The 27,284-nt window shown below is 32.4% G+C and overlaps 1 protein-coding gene across 1 annotated transcript in view; it reads left to right on the forward strand.

The window, feature by feature from the left end:
- The first annotated feature begins 2,315 nt into the window (after window positions 1-2,315).
- Window positions 2,316-27,284, forward strand: part of LOC139905811 (dynein axonemal heavy chain 12-like) — a 61,351-nt gene continuing 36,382 nt past the window's right edge. The window contains exons 1-2 of the mRNA XM_071889534.1: window positions 2,316-2,576; window positions 2,646-2,796. Of these exons, the coding sequence (XP_071745635.1) occupies window positions 2,359-2,576; window positions 2,646-2,796 (369 nt within the window). The 5' untranslated portion in view covers window positions 2,316-2,358. The remainder of the gene's footprint in view (window positions 2,577-2,645; window positions 2,797-27,284) is intronic.

A 27,284-nucleotide genomic window follows, 5' to 3' on the forward strand; every position in this document is an offset into this window, starting at 1 on the left:
ACCCCAATATCTATTTTTTCCAATTTATTTATATTTAGTGCCTCGGTAAAACCATATTTCAGCTTATTATTTTATAATAACAGTTATTTAAATTTTTGGACATATTAATTACAATATTCTGCAATGTTATAGTGAAATCCTTTGGCCACGATTTTTCTTGTGTATATTAGAAATTGTACTTTGGTAGTTGTATAATAAATTTCCTCTTGATATGGTCAAGTATAAAAATAAAATAAAATATTTATGCTCAAGACCCAATTCAAGCTTTAAAAAAAATCTGCACTCGAACAAAAATGTAAGGATATCTTCTTTGATGCATTACAAAAAAAACATGTGGTAGCTTTCGATGTTTTACCATGTAAACTACCTCAGGTTAGTAAGTTGGTTATCACTCTGTCCTTCATTCAAAATAAGGAATAGTCTGTTCTCCTATGAAGCCCTCTGATTATATCCTCGACTTAGCCCTTAAAGACGAACCTATCCTTCTTCTTCTTTATCTGATCTAAAAATTCATTTATTTTTGATTTACCCACCAAAAACATTCTGAACCTTTTGTTTCCTATCATTTTCATATACGATTTGTTATCATAATATAAAAATTCGTCATATGAGGTGAATATACCAGTCTATACGGGAGTTAGAATAATTCTAAACACTCTGTTATGCAAAATCTGCTGTTTTTGAAACCACGTTATACAGAGACTTCCTGTATAATATATATATAGATCTTGGCGATGTTATTAATTCTTTAAAAAAAATACTGCCTTCCCTGTTATGATGTATTATGTAAATTTTCGAGTTCGAGTCACAAGTTACAGTCATCCACAGAATTTATTAAGGTGTACGAATAAAAGAAGATAATTTGAAACCCCTGAGAATTTATCACTCTATTTACAAAGAAAATCCACTCAATAATCAGGGTACCCTGTACATGTAAGTCATCTGTTATGATTCAGGGTAGATGTAAGAAAAATTCTACATGTCTTACATAATTAGATATGTAACTTCTTCCGCTACATCCCTCAGTCAACGGATGGACTCCAAGAGAACTCACCCCCCCTCACTTCTCTGAAAACTCCATACCGAAGGAATTTCATAATTATTGAAAGGTTAGGATAATTGAATTAGAAGGTTCTACCATCGTTCTCTCCAATTTTGAGATAGACGGAGAAAGTATGACGTGCGAGCAAACTTGTACAAGGTAACCCAAAATCTTGTTCAACGAATTACTAGACCTCAAACCAGCATCCAACTTCACAATTAAATTAAGAAAAAAGAAGGAAATCCACCAAAATTAAACTTGAACCCAACACTATTAATTTATATATTTTCATGTTTCAGAGGAAGTATTTATATACTATAAATGGCATATTTTAAAATAAAAGAAAACATATGATTAATCTGATATTTAATTCCTAAACTTTCGGACCGATATTTCCCATTCAGGCAGGGTTTATTAAATCAAGCTGTCTCAAAAATAGATTTACAAATAATTTTGATAACTCCCTAAAACATTATCAGTGCTACTCTATGTTTTTCATGAGCACATTCACGCGTAATTACTCAACACTTAGATGTACACTCCTCAAGAATGAAATAATTATAATAATAGATGGAGAAAAAAACATATTTCAGATTTCCAAGAACTAAAAAATTTGCAGCCAAAGAAATGTTGACAATTTACATCCAAATATATGTTTACCCCCTTCTTTTTTTTCTTTTTTAATATGAGGCGATAAGCATACACATGTCCGTTGCTGAAATTCACTTACGGTCACTATTCATTGTATTTCAATTTAAACAATTTAAATTCAAAAATAAAAAACAAATACGATCTTTTTTATGAATTAATACATACTACTACTAATAATAATTTATCGTAAATAATGATTTATAACTCAAGGAATTTATTGTACAAGTCTAAATAAATACACAGGAATTTGAAGTTACATTTGCAAAATGGACGGGGTATACTTGGCTGAAATTGATTGAAAAACTTCTTATAAAGCATTCAAAAAAAGCAAAAAATACGAAATAACTTTTTCCTCAACATATTATAAGTTAAAAAGCATTTTATTCTTTGGAAAAACTATAATAAAAACACAACTTCTGGTATTGTTTTTCCTAACTAACATCTTGCACTAATTAATAAAAGTATTTTCTGTAGTTATTAGAGCTAAGTGAATATAAATTAAAATGTGAAAATAATAGTTTGTATTATCGAAGAATCCTGAGTTATGTATTTGTATGTCATTTTTTCCCTTTAGTTCTTCAAGGAGTTCTGCTTTCCTTTCGTTTAATCAATAGAGTAAGTAGACCTTTAAAAATATTTAGTATGGAAAGAAATTGATCAGTGACATGAGTGTTCCACCTAATCCCAAAAATATTATTGGAAAACGACTCCCACACCTCACCCAATTCCCAAATGATTCCAATAACGTTTTCCCTCTCGATCGTTATAAGGATCATCCGCTCTTACTGGGAACAAAGAAGAAGAAAAAGGAAGGAAATTCAAAAATGCAAAAGAAGAAATCCAATCAAGATGGAGGATTCCTCCCAAATTATGTATCATCCTCGTAAGTGAATGAAAAAAAAAAATGAAAATAATGGAGTATTTTTAACGATGAAACTTTTTTATTCTATAGGAAAGTATTTCGACACTCGGATTCCTTATGTATTCCAATACGGAATACCATTCCTGTTCAAGACTCCGTCTCAGTTGACTGTCTCAGAGTTTGCATAGAAAGGGCATGGATCCCAAGCATGGATAAGTCAATGCTTGATAACATCATAAAGGTATGTATGAATATGTAATATTTGTTGGAATCAACTATGGCGAAAGAAATAGAAAGAGGCGACACAGAAATCAGGCTTATTGCCTATCTGGTCCGATTTTTTGAGAATTGGTAATTTAAGGAATGCATTTTTTTTCTATAGCAGTTGTCATTATTATTTAACTCCTGAGTCGTGAACTTCCTTTCATAAATAGATAGAATTATATTCAAAGCCCGATTCGTGTGTGCTCATTAATGACGGATAGTAAACTTGAGGATTTTATTATGGAGTTATAATAGTTTGTCCTTGTTGGACTCAGAGTAGAATTGGGAATCGACATCGTAGTAATTTCAACTAATTTCCTTGTTTATATCCTTGTCATTTTCCTTGCCAATGTCTTTGTAAATTTTCCCTCTCCTCTCTTTTCACAGCTAATTGTAATTCATCTCCTCTAAAACATTTTTCTAATTGTTAAGGTTATCCTGTTGATTTACGGCTTATTTTTCTTTTAATATGAACATTATACACACGATTTTTATCGCTAAAGATTAGCAAAAGATTAATCAATGTATTTCCTAATTATGTTACGTCATATTTGCTTTTCTTTACTCACATACATAATAGCAATTTCAACTAGAGAAATGATACTCAATGCTGATTGACTCAGATGGCGTTATAATTACTTACCAAATCAAATTCTTTCTTTTTCGCTAACGTTCAAATTATAAAACACCTTTATACCCAGATATAATATAAAATACGTGTATTTATAGTATATCTTAACCTACCAATTAGATTGGGTTCTTGCAATTTATGCGAAAAGAAGTTAAAAAAAATAGGTATAAGTGTCTCTCTTGTTCTGTATATCCAATATATGTTGTGGCACTCGTATCTCGAGGTAAAACTGCATTGTGGTTTCTACCTTTTGTCAAATCTGATGTACGTTGCTGCAAGCCACATATTTTAATCTACTACTGGCTTACATTGCCGAACAGTCACTTCAAATCCATTTGTCGCCTACATGTATTTATTTCTTTTTGACTTCAACTGATTTGGTCCTTGACTTTAGTGCCGTCTTATGGTTCAAATTGACCAGTTTTCAACTTTAAACAACGAAAAAAATTCTTTTATTTATATGATTTTTTTTTCTTCCCTCTCCTTTCACCAGGAAGGTTTTTTTTGCTTTAAATACATTATTACAAATATACATCACAAATTATATATATAAATGCTATATTACATCTAGAAAGATCTTGTTTTGCATTTCATACTATTACTTTTAAAAACAATAGTCTTCCAGTGATCAAATATGATACTGGGGATTTCGAAATCTTTGACCAAAAAGAGGCAATCCACAAGGAAATTTGCAGCAAGATTGACTTCAAAGGTCTATCCAAGTCATTTGTCAACAATTACCTGAGGCACTCTTTGAATACTTTGCCTTACAAACCTCGTCTGCACCCCAAACTTTCAGAAAACCAAAGGAAGGCCCGGTTTCAATTCCTTCGTAAGCAGTAATACTGAACTGCAGATGACTGCAAATGTATCCTCTTCAGTGATGAAAGTCCATTTGTGCTATTTCATACCCCAAATCCCCAAACAGATCGGGTTTAGGCAGGAGATAAGGGAGATGTGGAACCCACTCCAACTGTGACATTTCCTCTGAAAATTCAAGTTTGGGCTGTTATCAGCCACGAGGCAGTGTCAGATCTTCACCTGATTCCACGAAACCAAACTGTGGCGGCGGAGTGCTACGTAAAGAAGGTCTTCAGCAAGTCTCTGATGTCAACTTTGTCTCGTACTGAAGAAACTGCACCTCTATTCAACAAGAAAATATTGTCTGACACATCAAGAGCCGTTTTCCAGCAGGATGGTGCCTCTGCTCACCACTCCAAAAAGGCACAAAAGTGATGTTCAGACAACTTAGATTCCTGCAAACAGTCCTGATTTATCTCCCATTGAAATTTTTTGAGCCTTTGTCCAGAGGGAACTCAAAGAAAATGCGCCAGCAACTTCAGAGGGTGAATTAAAAAAAAAAAAATGACAAATGCTTGAGAAAATTTTTATCCAGATACTTTGAATAATCTGTATGAAGGGATGCCAAAACGCATAAGAAAGTGTATTAAGCTTAAAGGTCGTCATATTGGGAAGTAAATAAAGTGTTTCGCCAAAAAAATCACTTATTTAGGTTATTTTATGTTTTTTTTTAAACCACCATCAATTTTTGGACATACCGTGTAGTAGGCGCCCATACTCTCAAAAACACTTTTAAAGCTTGGACGATTCTTGCCCCAAAATCAAAGGGTTTTGGATTAGTCGGTGTACTTAAAAAAGTTGAACTTTCCTTACGGTGGGAGATGCCTTTTAAAGATACATTTAACGTGAACTGTTCAACAGATCGTGATTCTGAATTTGTAGCTGATGTCGTCGTGTTCAATTCTTTGGTAAGCAAAATGACAGTTAAATTTTATGAATCAGTTTTAGGAAATATACACCCATAGAACGCCCTGTACTTTCTTTTAAAATGAAAATAAGCATTCTAACAACTGCAAGCCTAAGAAAATATTTATTGAGTGCAATGCTTAGTCCTTTTATTTCTTATCTAAGTCACTGCGATATTGCAAGGAGTCCCAGACAGAATATTGAAGCATAAAAATAAATAGTTGACACCACTAGAGAAGTGGTCTACATATAGAGTTTTGTCAGATACTCTTGAAGTTGCTGTCAAATACTTTAAAGACAGCCGATCTAATTGTTTCTTCAGTGAAACAACAACGGAAACCACGGACCATATTCTCTGGGATTCTAAAATCTTTGCTCACACTTATATCGGAATTCTGAAACTGTCAGAAGAAAATTTTAAATGTCGACGAAATAAACAAGAATATTTGTCTTCTTCGAACAACGAAAAAATCGATACGATGATAACAAGGGCGCAATATATTAGCTATACATTACGAACAGTCAAAGAAAATAATATTGCTGGAATGATGCCCATTATAAAATTGTATTATAATGTTTTAACAAAATTAGTTTGATTTTTAGTGCTTCACTATTGGTGTTTTAAACATTTTATAAAAATCTTGTTTTTTCTTACTAGGTTTTTTTTTACTCATGATTTTAATTGTTTTCCAAACCTATTGTGTTCATGAATTATTAAATGTTAAATAAAATTGCATGCCTTATGGCCGAGAAAGAATGAAAAAATCTATCAGATATGGCCAGAATTTGAAAACCTCGTAGCTAAGTTATATTGAGCTATTGATATTGACAGCCGTCGATAGATCTTTTGATAAGGCAACATTTAGGGAAGCAGATAGTTGAAGGTCTTTTTAATAATATTCATCGAATAAGTTATACTAAATATTACATTGAGGAATGAGTAACTTTGTGTTAAACGTGTCCTATTTTTAACTGAGTGTATCTTGGTAATTATTGGCACATCAGATCATACGATCAATTGTTGTCAAGGTGTGAGTGTAAATTACAAAAGTTTTTGAGATAGGATTGAGCTTGGCCGGTTCAGTCGTGAACTATCGAGCGTCAATTATGGAAGTCTCAAAGGAAGAAATTCGCTATATTTTACATTTTTACAACCGGAAAGGAAAAAACGATCCGAAAGCGACCAGGAAAATGGTTGCACAAAAGTGGTTCGAGCGATTTCTTCCCCGGTCAATTCTGCCCTCTTCTGTTAACAACTCGACTGTTCGAAGTCGGTGATCGAACGTAAGCGGCATGCATGGCTGAATAGAAGACAACAAGACATCATCACAACAATTGCCATGCCGAACAAATCTTTGATGACTGGCTAGAAGCTCCGGGAGCTCGGATGTTCTTATGCATTCACCCGACATTTTGGACCTTGCATAAAGTAGTTATCATATGTTTATGTCAATAATAAACGAGCTTGGGGACACAAATTTGGCCTCAATATAGGCTTGTGGAAATTGGGTTTCCGATTTTCTTGCCAATAGGGACAAGGGCATCTAGGAAAATGGCATTATGAATTTGGATTCACCTTGGATATAAGTTATCGAACAGAACGGGGCATTACTTGGTTTAACTTTAATGATTGTAATACTTCTAATAAAGCTTTGAATTATAGGAAAATACGAAATTAATTTCTCCATATATATATAATAGTAGAATATATATTTTTTAATGTGACTTAGATTTATATTGGATGCTTTTAATAATAATTTTGCGTTCAAAATTAGTACGTATTTAAATAAAAAAAATTGTATTCGTAATTAGGTACATATAATATAATTAATCTCAAACTTCAAATATACAAGCTGTTATATTTAATATTTTTGGAAGCAGGTCCTTTTGGAGCATGGCTTATTTAATGCTACGGCAAGGACACAATGCAGGTGAAAACCACCGCCCACAAAATATGGAGGTCCCTCAAAGTACTTAAAAATGTACCCCGAACCATGGTTTTTAACCCGTTTGTTGTCTGTGTCATAGCCTGTATTAGCCCATGGCCAGGGGTTCATTCTGAAGTTACTGGAGGGTAACTAAAAGTCTTGTGAAGCATTGCCCGTGGTTTCAACTTGCTTGGTAAGCCTGACATAGTATTAAAAAACCATATGCCTGGTGTTTATTTTGAAGTATTTGCAGGTCCCCTTAACCCTTTTTGAAGTGGTGGTAGTGGTTTCTAATTTGCATAGTGCCCTCGTCGTAGTCTTAAACGAACTATAGGCTCGAATTTATTTTGAAGCATTTAAAGGATGCCTTAATACTTTGTAAAGTGACGGTGATCGTTTTTAACTTTCTTGGTGGATCAAGTTTAGGGCCCATGTATTCTCATTTTGATAGTAAATGATGGGAAAACTGTTCAATTGTAATGTTCCACACTTGCATTTTTCCTAAAACCAAAAAGTTTCAAAAAACATATTGTAGCTAGTATCATCTACTTATCTGGTTGGCAATAGTTAATTACTATTGTGATATTGTTTTATAACTATTAAAAATATTGAATGGAACATTTGACAAATATGAATCAATGTCAGAGAATGAAACAACCCGAATTCTAATGGAAAGCAATTGATTTATTTCACAATAAAGTTCCTATGTAATACCCTCTTTGAATTCATAAGAAGTAGAATCAGCTGTTTTACATTATCCAACACGTCATTAACTTTATGTCATTACTCAGCCTTTCACCCGAAAAGGAACAGAAAAAAGCTTGAAGTCATCTAGTTATGAGCCAAATAAGTCAATCATAGCATAATAGTACAAAATACGGCATAAGTAGTTTATTTTTGTAAATTTGTTTATGTTTCGGATATATTAAGTAAAAATATTTAGGTATTATTAGGTATGCAGGTATGTTCAAAAAGATAATTTTTTGAGATTATTACATGCTGAAATATATTTAAATACCTTTTTTGTCTATTTTGAAGAAAGTAATAAAGTTTATATAAAATATACAACCGTGAAGTTTGAATAATAATAAATAGGATCAACAATTCTAATGTAAATTTTTATTAGATCTTTACTTTTTGCTGTAGATATCCTGATATACCCACATTTTATCACGTTCATTCAAATTGCTTACATTTTAGTATTAAAAAAACACAAACCTAACGTTGGGGAGAAGTTACATGAGGGGCATTAACCAGCACCAAAGTTTCACATATCTTCACAAAGCCAACTAAGCGTCTTACAAAAAAAGCAAGCTAATGAGTAGTGTGAATAACGAGGGTCCTTAATGCTTAGAGAGGCGGTGGGGTAGGTAATAATCCATCTTTTTGACTAGTGGCTCACATGCACAACCTGTGGGCCAGGATATATCATAGGATATTAGAAGGGATACTCAGGATAGCGGCGACCATTGGTTTTGATCCCTTTGTGGACAAACGATTCAATTGCGTAATCCGTAGGCTTTGTTGTATTATAATATATTAGAAGGGGTCCTTTATGCTCAGGCTAGAGGTAGCAATAGGTTTCGATGCCCCTTAGGGACCAGCTGTCCACCGGCACAATTTTGAAAAATAGAATTGAGTCTCCCGTGACAATTTCTTATCATACAATAGTTTGATTATCTGAATACAATAAAAATTTCAATGAAAATTGACTAGATTATCAAATCGCGTGCAATGAAATTGTATTATAATCAAATTGCTTGCAATGAAAATGTATAATAATCAAACCCTTACACATCAAATTGATTGAAATAAATTGTTTGATTATCAAATTAACCACAATCATATAATCTGACATTATAAATTAATGTAAAATGACCACACTATTGGAATTTAAATAGATTGGCAAAAAATTTTACACATTGTCAACTCTAACAGGCATTTTGCAGATTCCCCATGACATATATACTTTATAATAAAATTAAAGGCATTCATACTAGTTAATTTGATATTGTTCTAAAACATCACTTAGTAAAACTTACTAATCCATCCTTTTAAACTTGAGTTAAAAGTTACCCCAAACATTAAATGAATTTTTATTAACCAGTAACCAGTCGACAAAGCTTCAAAATTATGCATTTTCAATTGGTAACATTTTTCTAACTATATTATCAATTTTTGACTCGTCGATATCAATTAAAATACAGAAAAACTGGCATGGGTTCAAAACAACATATTTTGATATTATTATCCGGCTTTTTAACTGAACACATTATTGAATGGCACGCCATGGAACGTGCATTCAATAAACCGAAGGAATTTTTACCAAGAAAGAATCACATCCTGGAAAAAAAGTCTTTTTTATCTGAGGATAAGTATAGTCTAATAATATATTCATCAAAATCATCTTCTTCTGATATATTCTCTTCAAACTCTGGATCTTGAATTTCTTCTATATCAAGTATCTTTTGACATGTTTCTGATTTTTTTAAACAAACTTATTATAGCGTTAGGTACTTTTGTTGTAAATATATTTTCTCTTAATACATAAATAAATGAGATTTATAATCTGTTTTTGTTTCTTTTTTGTTAAAATTAAAGTCACTTTAGAATTTTTTATATTAAAATATGTGAGGCAATTACAAGAAAACAACATATAATTGTTCATCCTAAAATTAAGTTGATGCAAGTTTACTATTTTTTGCATAATGCTTTCTAATTTCTATAATGAACTCTCGGTAGAGTGTGCAAATTGGGGCAAATTATTATCGAATTATCCCGCTAAAAAATAATGTATTTATAATAGTTGGTACAGCTGAACATAATGGGAGGTGTCTTTATTATAAGTGCGAGGAATAACAACAAGTCTTGATGGATTTGAGTTGAATTGAAATGCAAAAAATCTCAAATTTCATACAAATTTCTCAAATTTGTCATTTAAATTTGTGCCAAGTCATTTTGTTTTGAATAAATAGAATATGGCTGTACCTTACACAGAGGGTATCTGTTATCTTGTTGAACAATTTTATTTCCATGTTTTGAGATATTTTATATGGCTAATGGCTTTTGCTTCGGAGTATTAGTTATTATTGTTTCTTCCTGGATCATATGTTATTGAATAAAAATAATCCGTGCAAAAATCTCATTGAATATTTAAATTTAATAATATAATTTTACAAACAGGTATGAATGCTGCCTAATGATGAATTTGTAGTTTCAAAATGTGAAGTCTCCCTCTCTTTATACCTTACAGATATACATGAAATAAATAAAAATTTAGAGACCTGTAAAAGTACATTATTACTGTTATGTATTGTCTTTTATTGACTTTTAAATCATGACGTAGGGATTTGTTTTAAATAGATAGGTAACCTTGTGTTTTTACGAGTTTGTATATTTTAATAGTCATAGTATGTACATCCTTTTAAATGTAATCCCTTACAGAATATATCTTTTAGTGTATGATTGTACCCCCAATCCAAAGGTGTTCTGATTGACTTTACTCCGGTCCGTTGCTTCCGTCTGTAGGTGGTGTTCGTAGAACATTACAATTACTTAAACATGCATTATGAAGGCAGAACATATTTTATTTCAAACTTTGGGAAGATCAGGAATAAATACTTTTATACTTTATAACAATAGAATATATTTTGATCTACTTTAAGTGATGGTATCCTGTAATCCATGTTTAATTAATCCTAATGTTTTCTTGTGAAAGATGATGGTTATTACTGATAAGGATTCATAAGTTACCAATAAATATCTTGTGAACTATTAGAAAATATTTGTATTAAATTATTTTATTAATTTCCATAATTTTTTTAGTGTGACAACATAATTGAAGTTTAACCACCCTTTTGGTATAAAACTATTTTGACCTAGATTAAATACTGAATATACATTACCTATTTAAATCTCTTTATAGGTATATTCTTGGATTACTAAAAAATTTACACGTAAATTTAAAAACAAAACAAAAATATAAATAAACTAATGAATGGTTTATTATTATTAAAAACTAAATATAATATTTTATATGATAAATAACATAAATATGTATTAAAAATTTCGTATTGTTGCATACCAACAGACATAAGAATGAAAAAATTAATTTCACAATTTGTCTTACACATTTTTACTCCTTCATCTAAAATATCCCGCATTGATACAATTTCATTACAAGTTTAACCTCACAATGGATTAAAATCAATACGTATTGTTGGTGTAAGTGTAATTTTCCATGTATTAATAATTTCAAATAGAACTAGCTTACACGCTATTTCAATATTCTAAACTACTTTATATCAAGCTTTATCGTCTATCACAAGTGATGAAGAAAAAATGATAACAATTTTTTAATAAGGTAAGAAATGACGTAGAATACGTAGATGAAGATAAAAAACCTACACACTGATATGGAGGGATAAATGCCATTTGTTGAAAATTCGAAATGTAAAAGTAATTCCTAAAAATAGTTTTCAAATGGAAAATTACTAAAAAATTTCGTTCTATAAGATAAAAACATATGATCTTAACATGTACATTAATTACATCCAGAGGTTATCAGTTGTATTTCATACATATAAATCTTTAGCCACTTTTTTAAAAATATTTTTACCTGCAATGTTTACAAGTTTCACATTTTTTTATCTCCTTCTTCAAATATTTACTGTGCAAATCCCACCCTTCACCGGAATTTTTTTTTCTTTTTCCATATGATTTAAACATATCAGTTGCATATTAATGTGAGAATCCTTGTTTATGATCAAAATGGGTCGGTAAGTTATTTACCCCATCAAAATAGCATTATGAGTCTGATAATAGAAAAGCGGTGGATTACAAATTTATAAAATGAAACAAATTAATGTTGAGTGATACCTTGTAATAAGTTAGCGGATAATGTTGATGGAGTATCTTTTTCCAAATATTTAGATAATGAAGATAAAAATTATAAAGAATGACGGGTATAGGAGAAGAAAAGTCAACGTAGGCAAAAAATTGTAATGTTAAGGAAAATGAATCTTTATTATTTGTTTGTTAGGAAGATATTCAATTCTTTCCTCTGATAAGTTTTTTTTCTTCATAATATATTCTTTAGAAATCAAGAGATGCAATTCACTGGACAAAAATCCATGTTTTAATAGGTTTACAGAAAGAGTTTGTGAACTATCAGCCCATTCTTTTACGTGTAAAACTCCAAGAGAAGTAGATATGAAAGTGAATATGTTAAATTTCTTTATTCCTTTTAATGGACATAAATACTTGTATAAATAATTAGTTATATTATATATGCTTTGACGACAACTTTAACTAAATCTTCCCCACATTTATTTTTTACACCAAAGCTGCGGTCAGGTGAAAACTTTGAATGATTTTTATCAAGAAAGTGTATAGAAACTTCATCAAATGCACCACAAATGACCATGTATGCTACAAAAGCCATAATGATATAACTTTCTTCTCGCCTCCATAAAGGAAACTAATTGCTAAAAGTAGAAGAACTTTTCATCTTATTCTAACATTCTTACCCACAGTTCCAACATTGAATTAAAAGACACCGACCACCATTGATACTCAGTGATTCATAATATGAGAGAGAGAGAGGGATACCACACAATTTGAGCCTGTCTTAATAATTTCCTAAAATTACTAAAGAATAAGATTACAAAGACTTAAAACATTAGATAAAAATGTACCAACTCAGCCCCATCAAAAATATTTATATTGGATGTTCCTTTTCCTTCATTCTCAATAGTAAAAAGGTTAACTTTATATAGAGAAATGAAATATGTCTTTCCTATTTGAATTGACGAGTAAATGTATAATTTATTAGTGATAGAACATTGGTGCTGTATTTTATAATTGGGCCCGCATAATCAAACGATACACAAGAAAAACTTGGTTGCAAAGAAGTCATACGTTTCTGTCAATTGCCCATCTTTTGGGGAATCCGACGTAATCCAACAGTACGAGATTTTATGCACTTACGAAATTGAGAAGAAATAGCCTGCCTACCGTTGATAATCACAAAATGACTTCTTAACTAAGAATATGACTAGATGTATCAAACGAACCTAGAATAAATTTGGGCCATTTAGTTGTATATTTAATGTAACCAATTTGTTTCCTCAAACCAAATGCAACTATTCACAAATTCCGCAGCACTCATTTCACGACCCAACAAACCGGTAGGGTTTTCTTGATCGGAAACGTGCAACCACAAAACGCTTGGCATATTATCCTATATCTGCTGAACTCTATTAGCGACATTTGTTTTCCAAAAACACGGTTTTCTACCAATGCCACACCACTTTCAAATTCGTCCAAGCAAGGATTCTTCATATCCCAACTGGAGTAATATATATAAAATAGGCAGCCACGTTCGATGCTAATAACGCAGCCTCAAGCCCCATTCGAGGGATCGTCATATATTTCAAAGGCTTGACTTTAGTACGCTATACCCAAAGTTGAATATTGATCTTACCACCACGAAAAACAGATCTTAAGTGCAGCACTGCAACCCATCATTCAGTGGATACTTCATGAAAAATACAAAATTCACATGGAACATCATTATTTTTCACACCTACAACTGATCAAGAGTACGAAAATTTCTTTAAAATATTCTAATCTTCCCTCCAACAACTCCACATATATGCAAGTTTGATTTTTTTGCAAGGCCTCATCTCACCCTAACTTTAACTTCAAAGTATCCTGAAATATAACCTTTTCCAGAAAAAATATGGCAGAAAATCTACCCCGAGGATCAAAACACTTAGCTGAATCAGACAAAACAATACTTTTTGTAGGATAAGTATTAACCTTCAATAAACTCATACAATTTTGTAATTATAAAATTAGATTGTAATTAGATCTCTTTTCAATAACTTTTCATATAAACTCTCAACAACAGTCGGAAATTTTGTACACCATTTTTTAAATTTAAAGTTCCCCTTTAATCTTTTTTCGATGCCTTGGGATTTTAATGATCTTGCTAAGTTAGAAGATATCAAACTTATCTGTGAATCTTCGTCAAACATGCAAAAACAGAAAATCCCATATCAACAACCTGGCTAACATTTAAATTGAAGAACAAATCGGATTTGCATGTGTAACTCCCATTGGAATTCTCCTTCGAAAACTTAAAATTATTGTTGACATAAAGAAAATAATAATGTCCCTTTATACAGTATTTTCAAGAGCCAAACTTCATATCTATGACCTGTCTGAAGACACTTATAACAAATATTTCCAGAACGTGTAATCTTAAGACGCTTTTTAAAGATTTACTCTTAAAAAAACTACATTTTCAAATTGGATGAAACCCTTTGAAACAAAAAAAACAACTGACTTGAAACACGTTCCTTTTCGACGAATGTTCAAGTTTGACTCCAGTCACATCCACTCTTACTGCAATCTCCAAATGTCCCAAAAGTTTATCTTTGGTACAACAAAGACAATCATTGCAGCTAAAAAAATGCTCCAAATCTTCTCTTAATGTTCTTGGGAGTTGATTTTCAATAATTACACACAAAATCTTATGGTGTTGTCTTCATCAATTAGTACGTTATTTTTTTTCTAAATCTCTTTTAACAGATGATACCGGCTCATAAAATTTACTAAGATAGTTATTCTAACAAGGAATTAATCAATGAATTCATGAACAAGCTTCTTGATAACATCCTTCTAACCTACAAACGTTCCAATAGCTTCATAGCCTCGTCATAACCCTTCTTATTGATAGGTCGCGAAATTACCTTCCCCAAAGGCTCTTCCTCTAAATAACTCTTCAAGTACGAAAACTTTAATAAAGGATTCAAGCTTGTTGAATTAATTTATGCTTCAAAGGAATCTCTCGAGTTTAAAAATGTCGTCAACACTCCATCAAATGAAGCCAACTAAAGCCTTGGAACAGAAATAAGTTAGGAGCTTTCATTGCGAAAAATATTGGACTGAATAGATGCTAGTTCCCTTGCATGTTTCAACTCTGCTTCTCGTTCATCTTTAATTGATTTTTCTGCAATCAAGTTTATACCTCTTTTGGATTCCTTAAGCAGCTTTATATATTGATTTTGGAGACCAATGTGTTTATGTACAATGTCCTGAACAATCTCCATACCTTCTAATTCTTTTATTGTGATCACCTCTTATAAGTAAGACCTAATAAATCAATTAATTGACGAATTTGTTGGGAATCATAATCTTCTGAACTAACTTCACTGTCTATATAATTCCATGCCTCTAAAAAAACTCCTTATTTTTGCTTAAACCAGCAAGGCAAGCCTCTACCTTTTAATTGGGGCCATAATACAATAAACAAATGCCTTACAGAAAATAATTAATGGAATGCTCGGATGTATAACCCCAGACATACACATACAAATGAATAAAAATAATAAACAATAGTGAATTAAATAAGCACGTAATCAGATAACTAAATTCCAAATGCAAACCAATGTAATTGTAAATTAATTTGATTTTGGAAAACAATGATAATCCTTCACGACCACGGGTCTCAATCCAAGACTAAAATCCAAAGAAAGCACGAAAATTTTCAATAGTTTGATGATATCCGGGTCATAGGACCATATTGTTAATTATTAATATGCTATTCTCTTTTGTGTACCTCTGCATATATTTGTATTCGTTTTTTCTCAATTATATGTATTGTACGTTGTCGTCTTACATATAAAAAGTAGTGTCATTTGTTTTCATGTCATAGAAACAATTAAGACACATGGTCGTCGCGTATAATTAAACATATCTGTGTTTAATTACTTTGTCCCATATTATTGGGCGGTGCTTTATGTGGAAGCAGCACTTCCTTTTTTTATTAACTTCATGGGAGAAATAATTTATTTCATTGTCACAGAGAATAATTTCCTGGTTCCATGTATTAATAACAACAATATAATAACGATACAAAATGTAGGCACCAATTTAGTAACAATTTTTACTGAAAAAAATAATAAATCTGAATCAGAATTGTTCATACCAATTTTTTCTTCATATTCATACAGACAAGAAGAAAAGAAAAAGTTCATTAGATATTGGCAAATATCTGTTCAAATTGTTTGTTTTTGAACTGTTATGACCAAAACTGTTGAAATAAAATCAAGAACGCTACAAACACCATATTTGTCTCATTTTCTCAACAAAAAATGTCAAATTTTCCAATATTCTCAGAAAATAATTTACATATTTAATAATTATTTAACAGGAATAAAAATTTTATGATTTCCATAGGTATTTCAGACAAAAGAAAAAGCTTTGGCGCCCAAGATATACATGAAAGCGTTCTCGTTTTATAAGTTCATTCTCATTTGGAGTATCCAACTTTTTTATGCCTCAAGAACAGAACAACTTCAATTAACGAGTGTCATAGTGTATGTATACTGTACAAGTCTGAAACTATCTTATGATTTTAATGCCTAGAAAAATGCAGAACAGAATGAAAATAATTACTGAACGATGAACGCTGAAGATAAAAAAATAAAAATAAACGGAACACCAAAATAGAAGAAAGCTAACATGCATGATTATTATAATTTTAAAACCCAAAATTTAGCTCTTAATATTGATGAGGTTGAGTGGAATATACAGAATAAAAGCTGATATAACATGAGTGTCGACGTGTATACATTAAATTGAAAAAAAAAAATGGGAACAGAAAAAGTAAAGGAACATTTTAAAGCAAACAAATCAATTATATTCAGAAACCCATGATTCAAAGTTCTTCTGAAGAATGTTTCAGGGACATACCAAAAAGTTCCGGCGAGGATATCTATTTTAAACAGACTTAAAGCAATTACATCAAATTTCCTATTTATACTTTAAAAAAAATATATAGCTAGATTGGAATCTCATTAAAATCTTTTAACTTTATTCTACTTCAAGAAGGCTTGTATAAATAAAGTGATTGATCGAGAATGCGTATTTTTTTTTAAAGCAAATATGGGAATTCTTCACTTTTTTTATTAAAGAAGAAAGAAATAAGATCTAAAATCAAGCTTTTGTTTGTCAAATACTTTTAAAATGAAAGTTCCTTGATTTAACAAATTCATTAGACGTTATGTATGCTGCCCACTAATTTTACCTCAACACATCTTGCTTCCAAGATAAATAAATGAAGATTTACGTCATTATTGTTTATTTTTTCAGTCGAAATCTAAATAGACATTATTTCTTAAAATAAACCATATTAAATGTTTTTTTTCGGTTGAAATAAGGATGTAATTAGGCTCTTGCCTCAAATTATATTTTTTCATCAATCCCTGTGTATTTTCTAGAATAGCATGTCTAATGATAATTACTTACAAAGAAGTAATTAACAATTCCTGTATTAAAATCGTTGCCAAGTTTGTATAATTTTCCTACACTAATTTGATTACCTACTTTTTCTCTGGTTTGAATTCATTAAATAGTTCGATTTTATATTCATTTAATTCGTTTAAAAACAGTGATCCCTTCCCCCCTCAACTAGGTTTTTATTTATTCACACATGCAGTCACACACAATACAAATTATAATATTTACACATTTGTAAAATGAATAAAAGAAAATTTATGTTTAGAATAAAACATAAATAATCATTTTAGTTTAAAATTAATTTTCTCTTTAGACCTCTAATTTCTTACAGATACAACAATTATAACAAAAACACCTCAACAGTCATAAGAAAACTTAGTACCTATCATAATCAATTATAAAAGGATAGTTAAAAGGCCTCAAAGTGAAAAGAACTTGTCAGCCTGCGATGTTCTTATAGTGTATGTTGTCCATATTCATGATGGTTCTTAAAGTCTTTTCATATCTTATTGAAGAAGATGGGTAAAATTTTATAAAATGTGAAGCGCAATTCCAGGAAGTACCATGCAGCTGGGGAATTTTCAAAGAAAGAAAGTTGTATATCTAGCGGCAGCATAAATTAAAATCCACCTCCTCAATCCCTTTATCCTCCGTAATACGTTGAGTTTTGAAAGTGTTACAGTTTTCAAGAGCAGAAATGATGGCTTTTTCTTCTTCCGAACGACGCAACTGGTCAGTAAGAATGCCAAACAGGAAAAGAGCCTGTTCAAAATTTGGTTATAAATGGTTAAGTAAAATAAAATCCCAAACTACAGTATATACAGGGCAGTCAAAAAAGACGTGTATTACATTATTATATATTCGGCCACAGTCATTGCACGGTAATAAGAATTTTATTTAGCCAGTGGATATCCGAAACAAGAATATAACATTTTTCTCACCATTAATATTCCTCAAGGAGCCCTTAATTATTTTATCTCATGAAGGAGGAAGCTCAAAATCTTCACTATAACTTCTAGAGGTTTTTTTCCGCATCCATCGATTTAGTAATTCTAAAGTCAAATTTTAGACACTGCGGCACCAGAGAAAGGTGTAAGTTCGACAATATACGCTGGAGGAAGAAAAATCTTCCTTTATAGAAGAGATAAAGAGATAGAAAAAGAAAATATATATTATACCATTTGTTATAACATTAAGTCAAATGTCTCAAACTTTATAAATTAATTATTTCAATCTTCATGAACATAGGACGACTTGATACATACCCGTAGTGAGTGAGCAATTCCAAAAAAGGACATCCAAAGGAGTCCTCGGAGTGAATCCTTCTTTTCTTTTTCATCATTTATCAAACAACAGCTTCAATCATGTTTCCTCTTCCCTCAACACTTTTTCAGCTATAGAAAGGATGGATCTAGCATATATAATACTTATACAATAAATTTAGTATTATATAAAACCATTATTTTACATAAGTTGTAGCTCCGCCATGTTGTTGACACCACTTTTGAGACTTTATTACTTTATTTAAAACCTTGCACCCACCAACTTTATCAGGTGGTAAAGGAAACCATTGACCTACAGGGAGAATAGAAGTTTTTTCGACATTAATTTTAAATCCTGAAATACTTGAGAATTTTTCAAAATAGGACAAAAGTATTTTAATTCTTCTTGATGGTTGTTTTTAAGAATTCCTTACTATTATTAGAGTAATCTCATCAGCGTATATATCCATTAAATGTATTTTCTCACCTAAATAGATTCCAATGCTCCTTACTTGCGTTTCTGCAGCTTTTATCAGGCACTATTGGGTCTCTCTGTTCTCCATTGGATTGGATGGGATTGAAAAATCGTTTCGGGAGGTATTTCTTCACTGGAGAAAGGATACAATTATGCCACATTTTATCAAATTCATTTGTAAAATCAATTGCAATTAATACTCCAAACTTTTCCTTTTTTTTTATGTTGACCGAATTACCGACTGAATATTTCTGGAAATATTCGGAATTTGTCTATCTTTAAGTAATCCTTTCTGCTCTGATCCCTACTTTTTATACAAATTCGTTTTTCCACCTCTCCTGCTAAAATGTTATCAGATTGATTTAGAAATGTTAAACGTCTCCAATGCCTAATTTTAGTTCCATCTCCATTTATTGGAATGAGAGATATTCTACCCCGAGTTAGTCCAGAAGGTTGTATACCTTATCTTTCCCTTTTATTACCAAAACTAATAAGATACGGTATAGTACTATCAGAATATAAAGTAAAGATTTTTCATGTTATACTTTCTGAACCAGTTGTTTTGTAATCTTTATAATATTTCCTAATATAGTTAGAAATATGATTATTAGAAAACACAGTGCCACTTACCACTTTTTTTGGTCTCTGAAAACTACTTCTAGGGCAACCAACTATTGTTTGGTAATGATTGTGAAATAATTTGAGAATAACCTTTTACTCAGAAACTATATTATTCTCAGTAACAATTTTAGTAATCCTTTTGGTGGACCTTTCCATGTTAAAAGAGCCATAAATCTTTTGTAATAGTTATTTTCAGTATCAATTTTTTTTCAGCATTTTCTCTTTAGCGATTTCTAAAATACCTTGCAGTATGTCCAAAAATTGATGGTGGTATTAAAAATTTCCCTTTTATTAAAAAAAAACATATTTTTGTCCGAATAAAATCAAATTGGGCTGATACAATCATTCTTCGGCAACATTGAACTTTTCTAATGCAATCATTTCGATGATTGCAGCATACATCAGTATAAAAGGGATCAGAAATCACCTCAGGATGTTAGTTGAAATTCAATATCCGAAATGGTGAGAGAACACTCTTTGGTGACCAGGGCCCAGCCTGTTGGCATGATAAAGGGTTGATCAAGCCAGAGAGACGTTGCTCAAAGATTACAGATCAGGACCATTGAGAATTGGTGTAAGAAAAAGAAGGATGGACAAACCCTTGCAAATCAGAAGGGTCGAGGAATTAAGAAAAAAATTAGCAAAGTTCCCAAACTGGTGATTTCAAAATCTTTGACCAAAAAGAGGCAAACCACAAGGAAATTTGTAGCAAGATTAACTTTAAAGGTCTATCCAATATCCAAGTCATCTGCCCACAACTACCTGAGGCACTCTTTGAATGCTTTGCCATACAAACCTCGTCTGCACCCCAAACTTTCAGAAAACCAAAGTAAGACCGTCTTCAATTCTGTCGTAAGCATTAATACTGGACAGCAGATGACTGCAAATGTATCCTCTTCAGTGATGAAAGTTCATTTGAGCTATTTCATGCACCAAACCCCTAAACAGATCGGGATTGGGCAAGAGATAAGGGAACCCACTCCAACTGTGAAATTTCCTCTGCAAATTCAGGTTTGGACCGTTATCAGCCCCCAGGTAGTGCCAGATCTTCACCTGATTCTACGAAACCAAACTGTGACGGCCAAATATTACGTAACGGAGATGCTCAGCAAGTCTCTGATATCAGAAAATTTGTGAGCCTTGGTCCAGTCCAGGGGGAACTAAATGAAATTCGGTAGTAACTTCAGAGGATGAATTTAAAAAGAAGACTGAGAAAAGCTGTGGAAAAAATTTCTGCAGATACTTTGAATAATCTGTATGAAGGGATGTCAAAACGCCTAAAAAAATGTATTGAGCTTAAGGGTCGTCATATTGGGAAGTAAATAAAGTTGTTGGTCAACAAACATAAATCGCTTATTTAGGTTATTTCATTTTTTTTTTTTAAACCACTACAGGTTTTTGGATATACTGCATACGTTTAAAATGTTAGCCACAAAGGTTTGAATAATTCATGCCCGATTATTCTTTATTTCTTCAATATCCCCCTGTAACTTCTGTTCCTTCGTTTCCCTCAAATTTATGAACGATAAAGTTGTGTCCCGAGCTAGTCTTATTAAAGTTTATAAAGTATTTTGCATTACAGAGCTGGGTCGTAAGATATTATGAATCTATTTGATAGTTTAAGTTTATATTCTTCTATATATATGATCCACTTATGGATTCTAAGACTTCTTTTCACTGGAATTGTGAAGAATTCGAAATTTATATTATAATTTTATGATCGGAAGAAAGTTAAAAAACATAAGAAGCTGTCTAGGTCAAAGAGAGAAAACGACTAGTGAGTAGAGCAAGATCGATCCTCAACGACAGCTTGCCACGCCACCATGAATATGAATCCCTTTCCTCATTCGATATCCTCATCACATCATACAGTTTTAGCTCATAAATTAGTTTAATTAATGCCGAGGTATTCGGATGTGTGAAAAGTTTCTTATCAATATCAACATTAAGATCACTAATATAAATTAAAGGCAGGTACACATTTATTTTGATTATGAATAATAGACTGAAAAAAGGAGATTGATTTCCTATTAGGTCTATCAGCGTTGATAATGATAAAATCCAAGACATTAGAAGATATTTTCATCTTGTGCCACTCCCTTTTATTGAAAATATGCTTTAAACATACCGAACCATTTAACTTAGCCACAAATGTGATGATCCCTCTAATGGGACTGAATCCAGTATAGAAACATGCATAAATAGCAGGAAGGCATAAAGGACAGGGGCTAGTGTAAGTAACTTTAGGTCGGATATATTGTAGACAAATTATGTCTGGTTTTAAAAAGATAAATCTCTTCATCCTTGCATGTATGGATCTTCGTTCTTTCCCCCCTCTAGTATTAAGAAACAATCCTTCTCAAACCCATATTTCTTTTAATATTATCCGACCTACTTTTCTCAACAGAGTGCTCTAATTTGATCTGATCCTCCCTATGATTAAAATATTGTTTGTCGACATGTAATAGGTTCAGAAATGCAGTTTAAGTACTGATAAACTTATTTTTTTTGCAGTTTTAGTGGAGTTTCCTTGCCATCAGGCGACAACCCTGAGTCTGGAGTGGCCCTCTTAGAAGAAAATCCTCATCTGCTTGTTGTAGCTTATTTTGATAGATTTTTTCTTTATAGGGGGTTTTCGGATCATCGGCCTCATCTTTTCTCTCTATTAGCAGGCCAGATTTCAGCTACAGTATGAGTAAGAGGGATATCCTTTTTACATATTTGTACAATAGAACATGCAGAAGGATCATTTTGCTTTTGTTGTGTATTTTTTCCCCTGTCTTTATTTGACATATTTGCCGAAGACTCTTCGTCTATACTAGACACATCTTTATCCATAATACTCTTTCAGTCACCTCAGAAGATACACATGAAGGAGTAAGGTTATTATTTTCAATCGTCCGTATATAATCTAGCCACTTAACAAACCCATCGGTGCATTCTCTTGCAAAATTACCTGATTTATAGAATTTTGCAGCTGTAATTTCTTGTCCTGCATAAGTAACCCTAGTTTTGAACCCCTTAATCGGAAGGAAACTTAGCATTTCGGATATCAAAGTGACCTTAATGATAAAGTTCTATTATTTATACCCTGAAGTATTTCATCCTGTAAACAATACTCTTTTGCAGGGACTGCTACGTCTCCAAACTTTTTTTCAAAAATAATAGGATCTCAATCCTTGACTCTTCTCTTATCTCTGGGCCTTTAGATCTCTCACACTCACATTTCCTTTTCATTCTTTTCATTTTCCTCCACCTATTCTTATAATGAAATCATTTTTTAAATGACCTAACACTGCTCCAGTATTGATAGTATCTTATAGCTCTACAATTATCATATTCTTTTATCCTCTACAAATCCGAATTCCCGGATATTTCTTACCTCGAACTTGAGGATTTAAAATACAGTGTTTTCTACATCTTTACCAGTAGGCCTTTTAAAAAATTGGTCATCATCTAAAGATTTCAGATCTATAATAAGCAGATTTCTATTAATTTTTGCAACCAAATTATTTTTCAACGCATGTAAATAGTTCAAGTTAGACGTTGTAATTACGTTAGAAGAAACCCCCATTTTAAAAAGGTAAAGATCAGAACTTTTTACCAATAATCAATAAATTTCCAAGGAGGGCTTTCAATAAATGGGATAGATCCCCCAATGGGGCCTCCAAAGAAGCAAAATCGCAAAAATGAAGTTATCCGACACTCTACCAACAATAGAGACACACGACAGTAATACAAAGTAAAACACCAATGCTTATGTCCTTGAAAAAACAATTTAAAATCAAAGACAAGCACAATAAACGTGTTTTCTCTTCAGAAAATATTTATGCATCACATTACATATTTTGAATAAAAAATTCCAAAGGAATATCAATTTTAACCCCCCAAAAAAAAAAAAAAAAAGACATATAAATCTCATTTATTTATATATAACGCCAAAACATCTTGAGCCAAAATATACTGTGGCAAAATAGTTTAAGGCAAACCTTTCTCATTCACAGTGCTTTTGGAAATCGAGCAATGAACTCAATTTTTAAAATGATGTATCTTTTGTTGTTGACAAACAATAGGTCTCTATATCCAGTTTATCAGATTGGGAAAGGAGGAAAATCTCTACTTTCATCTGCATAAATTTCCATTTTTTTTATCTGTTTATAGAGGGGTGTGTTAGTTAGTTAAATATTTATTACTGCTTGCCATACATGCATAAAATAAATTTTTTCAATTATAAGGCAAGGAAAAAGACCCTAGAACAGGGTGTTTGTGCTACTACAGCAGACTCCAAAACGTAGTTTACATTAAAATTTTGTTAAATAAAATTTTTTATTTTTGACTTTTCATAAATTTTAAAATACGAATGTTTTGGTTTTCCTCATACATGGCTTGATATCTCTCGTAAGATAGGACGGACATCTATTAATTAGATGGTCTGCAATTTGCAATTTTTCCCTACAGACATTGCACGTTGAGCTTATGTCTTTCCCCTTGCTTAGGTGAACTGGAAAAAGGCCATGTCCAGTGTAGGCATGTACAATGAGTCTCAAGTTTTCTCTTTCGAGCTTTATACACTTCGACTTTGGCATAATTATTATAGTATTCGTATATTTCATTTATTGATCTTTTTTATATCGGTCACAGCAATCTTGATAGAAGAAGTCTTGACTTACTTTATCTATGTAGCTTGCAGGCGTCCGAATAGTAAACTGGTTTTGGCTGTCAGTGCCCATCTTCGCAAAATGGTCTACAAATCCATTTCCTGTAATGTCAGAATGTCGTTTGCACAATTCTAGATGTATATTTTTCTCACTCATTGCTTTGATGATGGTTTCTTAAAATTTTAAAACTTCTTTACTAGAAGGAAGTGGATCAAAGATTGCAGCAATTGCTGATTGGGAGTCTGATCTGATTATTACATTGTTAAGTGTTTTTTCGTACATGGGAAGAGCTTCTACACCTTGTGTTATGGCAAAAATCTCTGCTTGAAACACAGAAGCCTCACTATTCAATGAAGCCATAGATTTACAAATAGATGCATCACCATTGGTGATGTCCCATCCAGTCCCAGTGTTTTCGTATTTGTCTTTAAGCCCGTCCGTATAAATGATTGCGTCAGGATTCTTAATCTGACTCTTATCTATCCAAATGCGATTACTTTTTATCTAGTTGATCCATTTCGAATTCTGTGAGTATTTTATCACCATGGAACCGATGTCCATGACGTTTTGGAAAAGTACATATTCCATATACGAGAACACTTAAAGGCTTTTTTTTTTCAAAACTTCTGTCCAGGTAAGTCCATGATCAAAAGACAAGCTTAGATAAACATATGTGTGACATATTCCATTACTTTGCCATCCATTTGTATTTGTGGAAAGTATTTTGATCTATGATGATATGCTTTCGAAAAAACTACAGAGCTTGATTTTGATGGGTGAAACGTTAGACTACTTCTTTTCCCCATTCAATAACAGTATTGATTGTCCTTTGCATTGTATTAACAAAAATGTGGAGATGTTTTCCACAAATTAAAAGGATGGTATCGTTAGCGTAGCCAACGACCATGATTGCTCCTTTTTTAAATTTATTTAGTTAACTATCCATAATCATATTCAAAACGACTGGCGATAGAACTCCCCCTTGTGGGCTCCTACAGGTTGGATTGACACTAACTTCTTCGCCATTGAGCTTGCTGTGCCCGTATGGGTACTTAGTAAATCTTTTGTACAAGGATAGGATATACTCTGAAATAACGAGTTTTTCCAGTGCTGCATCAGCTGAATGAAATTGTATATACTCAAATACACCTGTGCAATCAAAACTGAAAACAAATGTGTATCATTGTTGCTAGATGGATTTTTATATTGTATACGTCACTTGTGGAAGAGCCGTCTCTCTTGATGAACCCCTTTTATAGCCATGTTATGAGTGGAGTGTTGGAATAGCTTCTTTAATTTCCCAGTGTAAACTGCACTCAAGCCCTTTAAGCATAAAGATATCGGTCTGAAGGTTTTGGGCAGGCTGTAATCTTTTTTTGGCAGAAAACTTACTTTCATTTCTCTCCAGCATCTTGGTGTATAACCTGTGATAATGATGACTGTTTTAAGTTATGGGATATAGGTGACGATGCTGCCCCCAAGTTGTTGCAGTACAACTGGTTTCAGTTCATCAGGTACCGAGCTTTTGTAAAGAGTGATTCAAAATGAGCGGTTTTTTCCAGAAGGGACTTTTTGACAGGCGCGCGCGAGTTTTGTCAAATTCATACGTAATTTCTACTAAATATTGTTTTACAATTCTTCATGGAAAGATTTACGGCACAGCAACGTGTATAGATTGTTCAATTGTACTATGAAAATCACCGTTGTGTGAAAGTAGTTTTTCGTAAATTACGCCCAACTTCTGGTCCACATAATCGACGTTCAGAATCCACAATTTGCAGAATAATCGAAAAATTTGACGGGACAGCAACTTGCTGGGATGTCGTCTGTTAGGCCACGTACAGCTCGCAGCGTAGAAAATTTTGCGGCAGTAGCCAAGAGTGTAGCCAACAAGTTACCGTAACCGTTATGTAACGTAACATACTTTTTGGTACTTCAAATTGAAGCACATGGTCTCCACGATATTTGGTTCCAACAAGACGGTGCCCCTTGCCCCACAGCGCGCGTAACAATAGACTTATTGGTACATCATTTTGGTGAACAATTAATTTCACTTTTTGGCCCGGTGAATCACACCTGGAAATCCTTTAGGGGCAGGATGGAGAAGATGGTGGCTGCTGAGGGAGGACATGTTGAATAAATTTATTGTGTAGTATCATGTCTAACTTTTTCATATTAACAAATACACTCCAAATTCCATTTTTATCCAGCAGGTTGAATTTGAAGATAGTTCCAATTTATTGTAGACACCCTGTATTTGCCAAATCCAAAAACTTGATATTTATGGTCAGACATTGAAGATCTAAGATCTACATACAAACCTGTTATCCCGAACTTGTTGAATCCATGTTGAATCACAATTGTGCTGTGGACGGTTGAACTGGCTCGTTGGGTGATTAATATAAACACGTTGGCATCGTTTATAGCAGTCAGATTGTTTTCATCAATGATTTTTTCCACAGACTCTCCTCTTATGTCAGTTTCTCTACTACCCCCACAGTTGATAGTGGGCATTTGAGTCCATAGCTAAGAGAAGTGGCTTTTTTTCTTGTTCACAATGCTTAATTAGACGTAACAATGGATCATTCTCCATAGGTAATAATTGGTCAAGGTAAGCAACATATATTTACGTTATAGCCCATCTATTTTCATACATATCGTGCCGAGATCTCTGTCTGAAAATTCTTGAACTGGTAATGCTTTCCAATGTTTAGCAGATCGTATACAAGTCCTTGGATTTGACCCTGCTGAGTTGTGGATTAAAAATCCTCTAAGGATGAGACTTTTATTAGGGCCATTACTGAGATATGGCTCA

The sequence above is a fragment of the Lepeophtheirus salmonis genome, chromosome 6 (assembly GCF_016086655.4).
Source record: "Lepeophtheirus salmonis chromosome 6, UVic_Lsal_1.4, whole genome shotgun sequence".
NCBI lineage: Eukaryota > Metazoa > Arthropoda > Copepoda > Siphonostomatoida > Caligidae > Lepeophtheirus > Lepeophtheirus salmonis.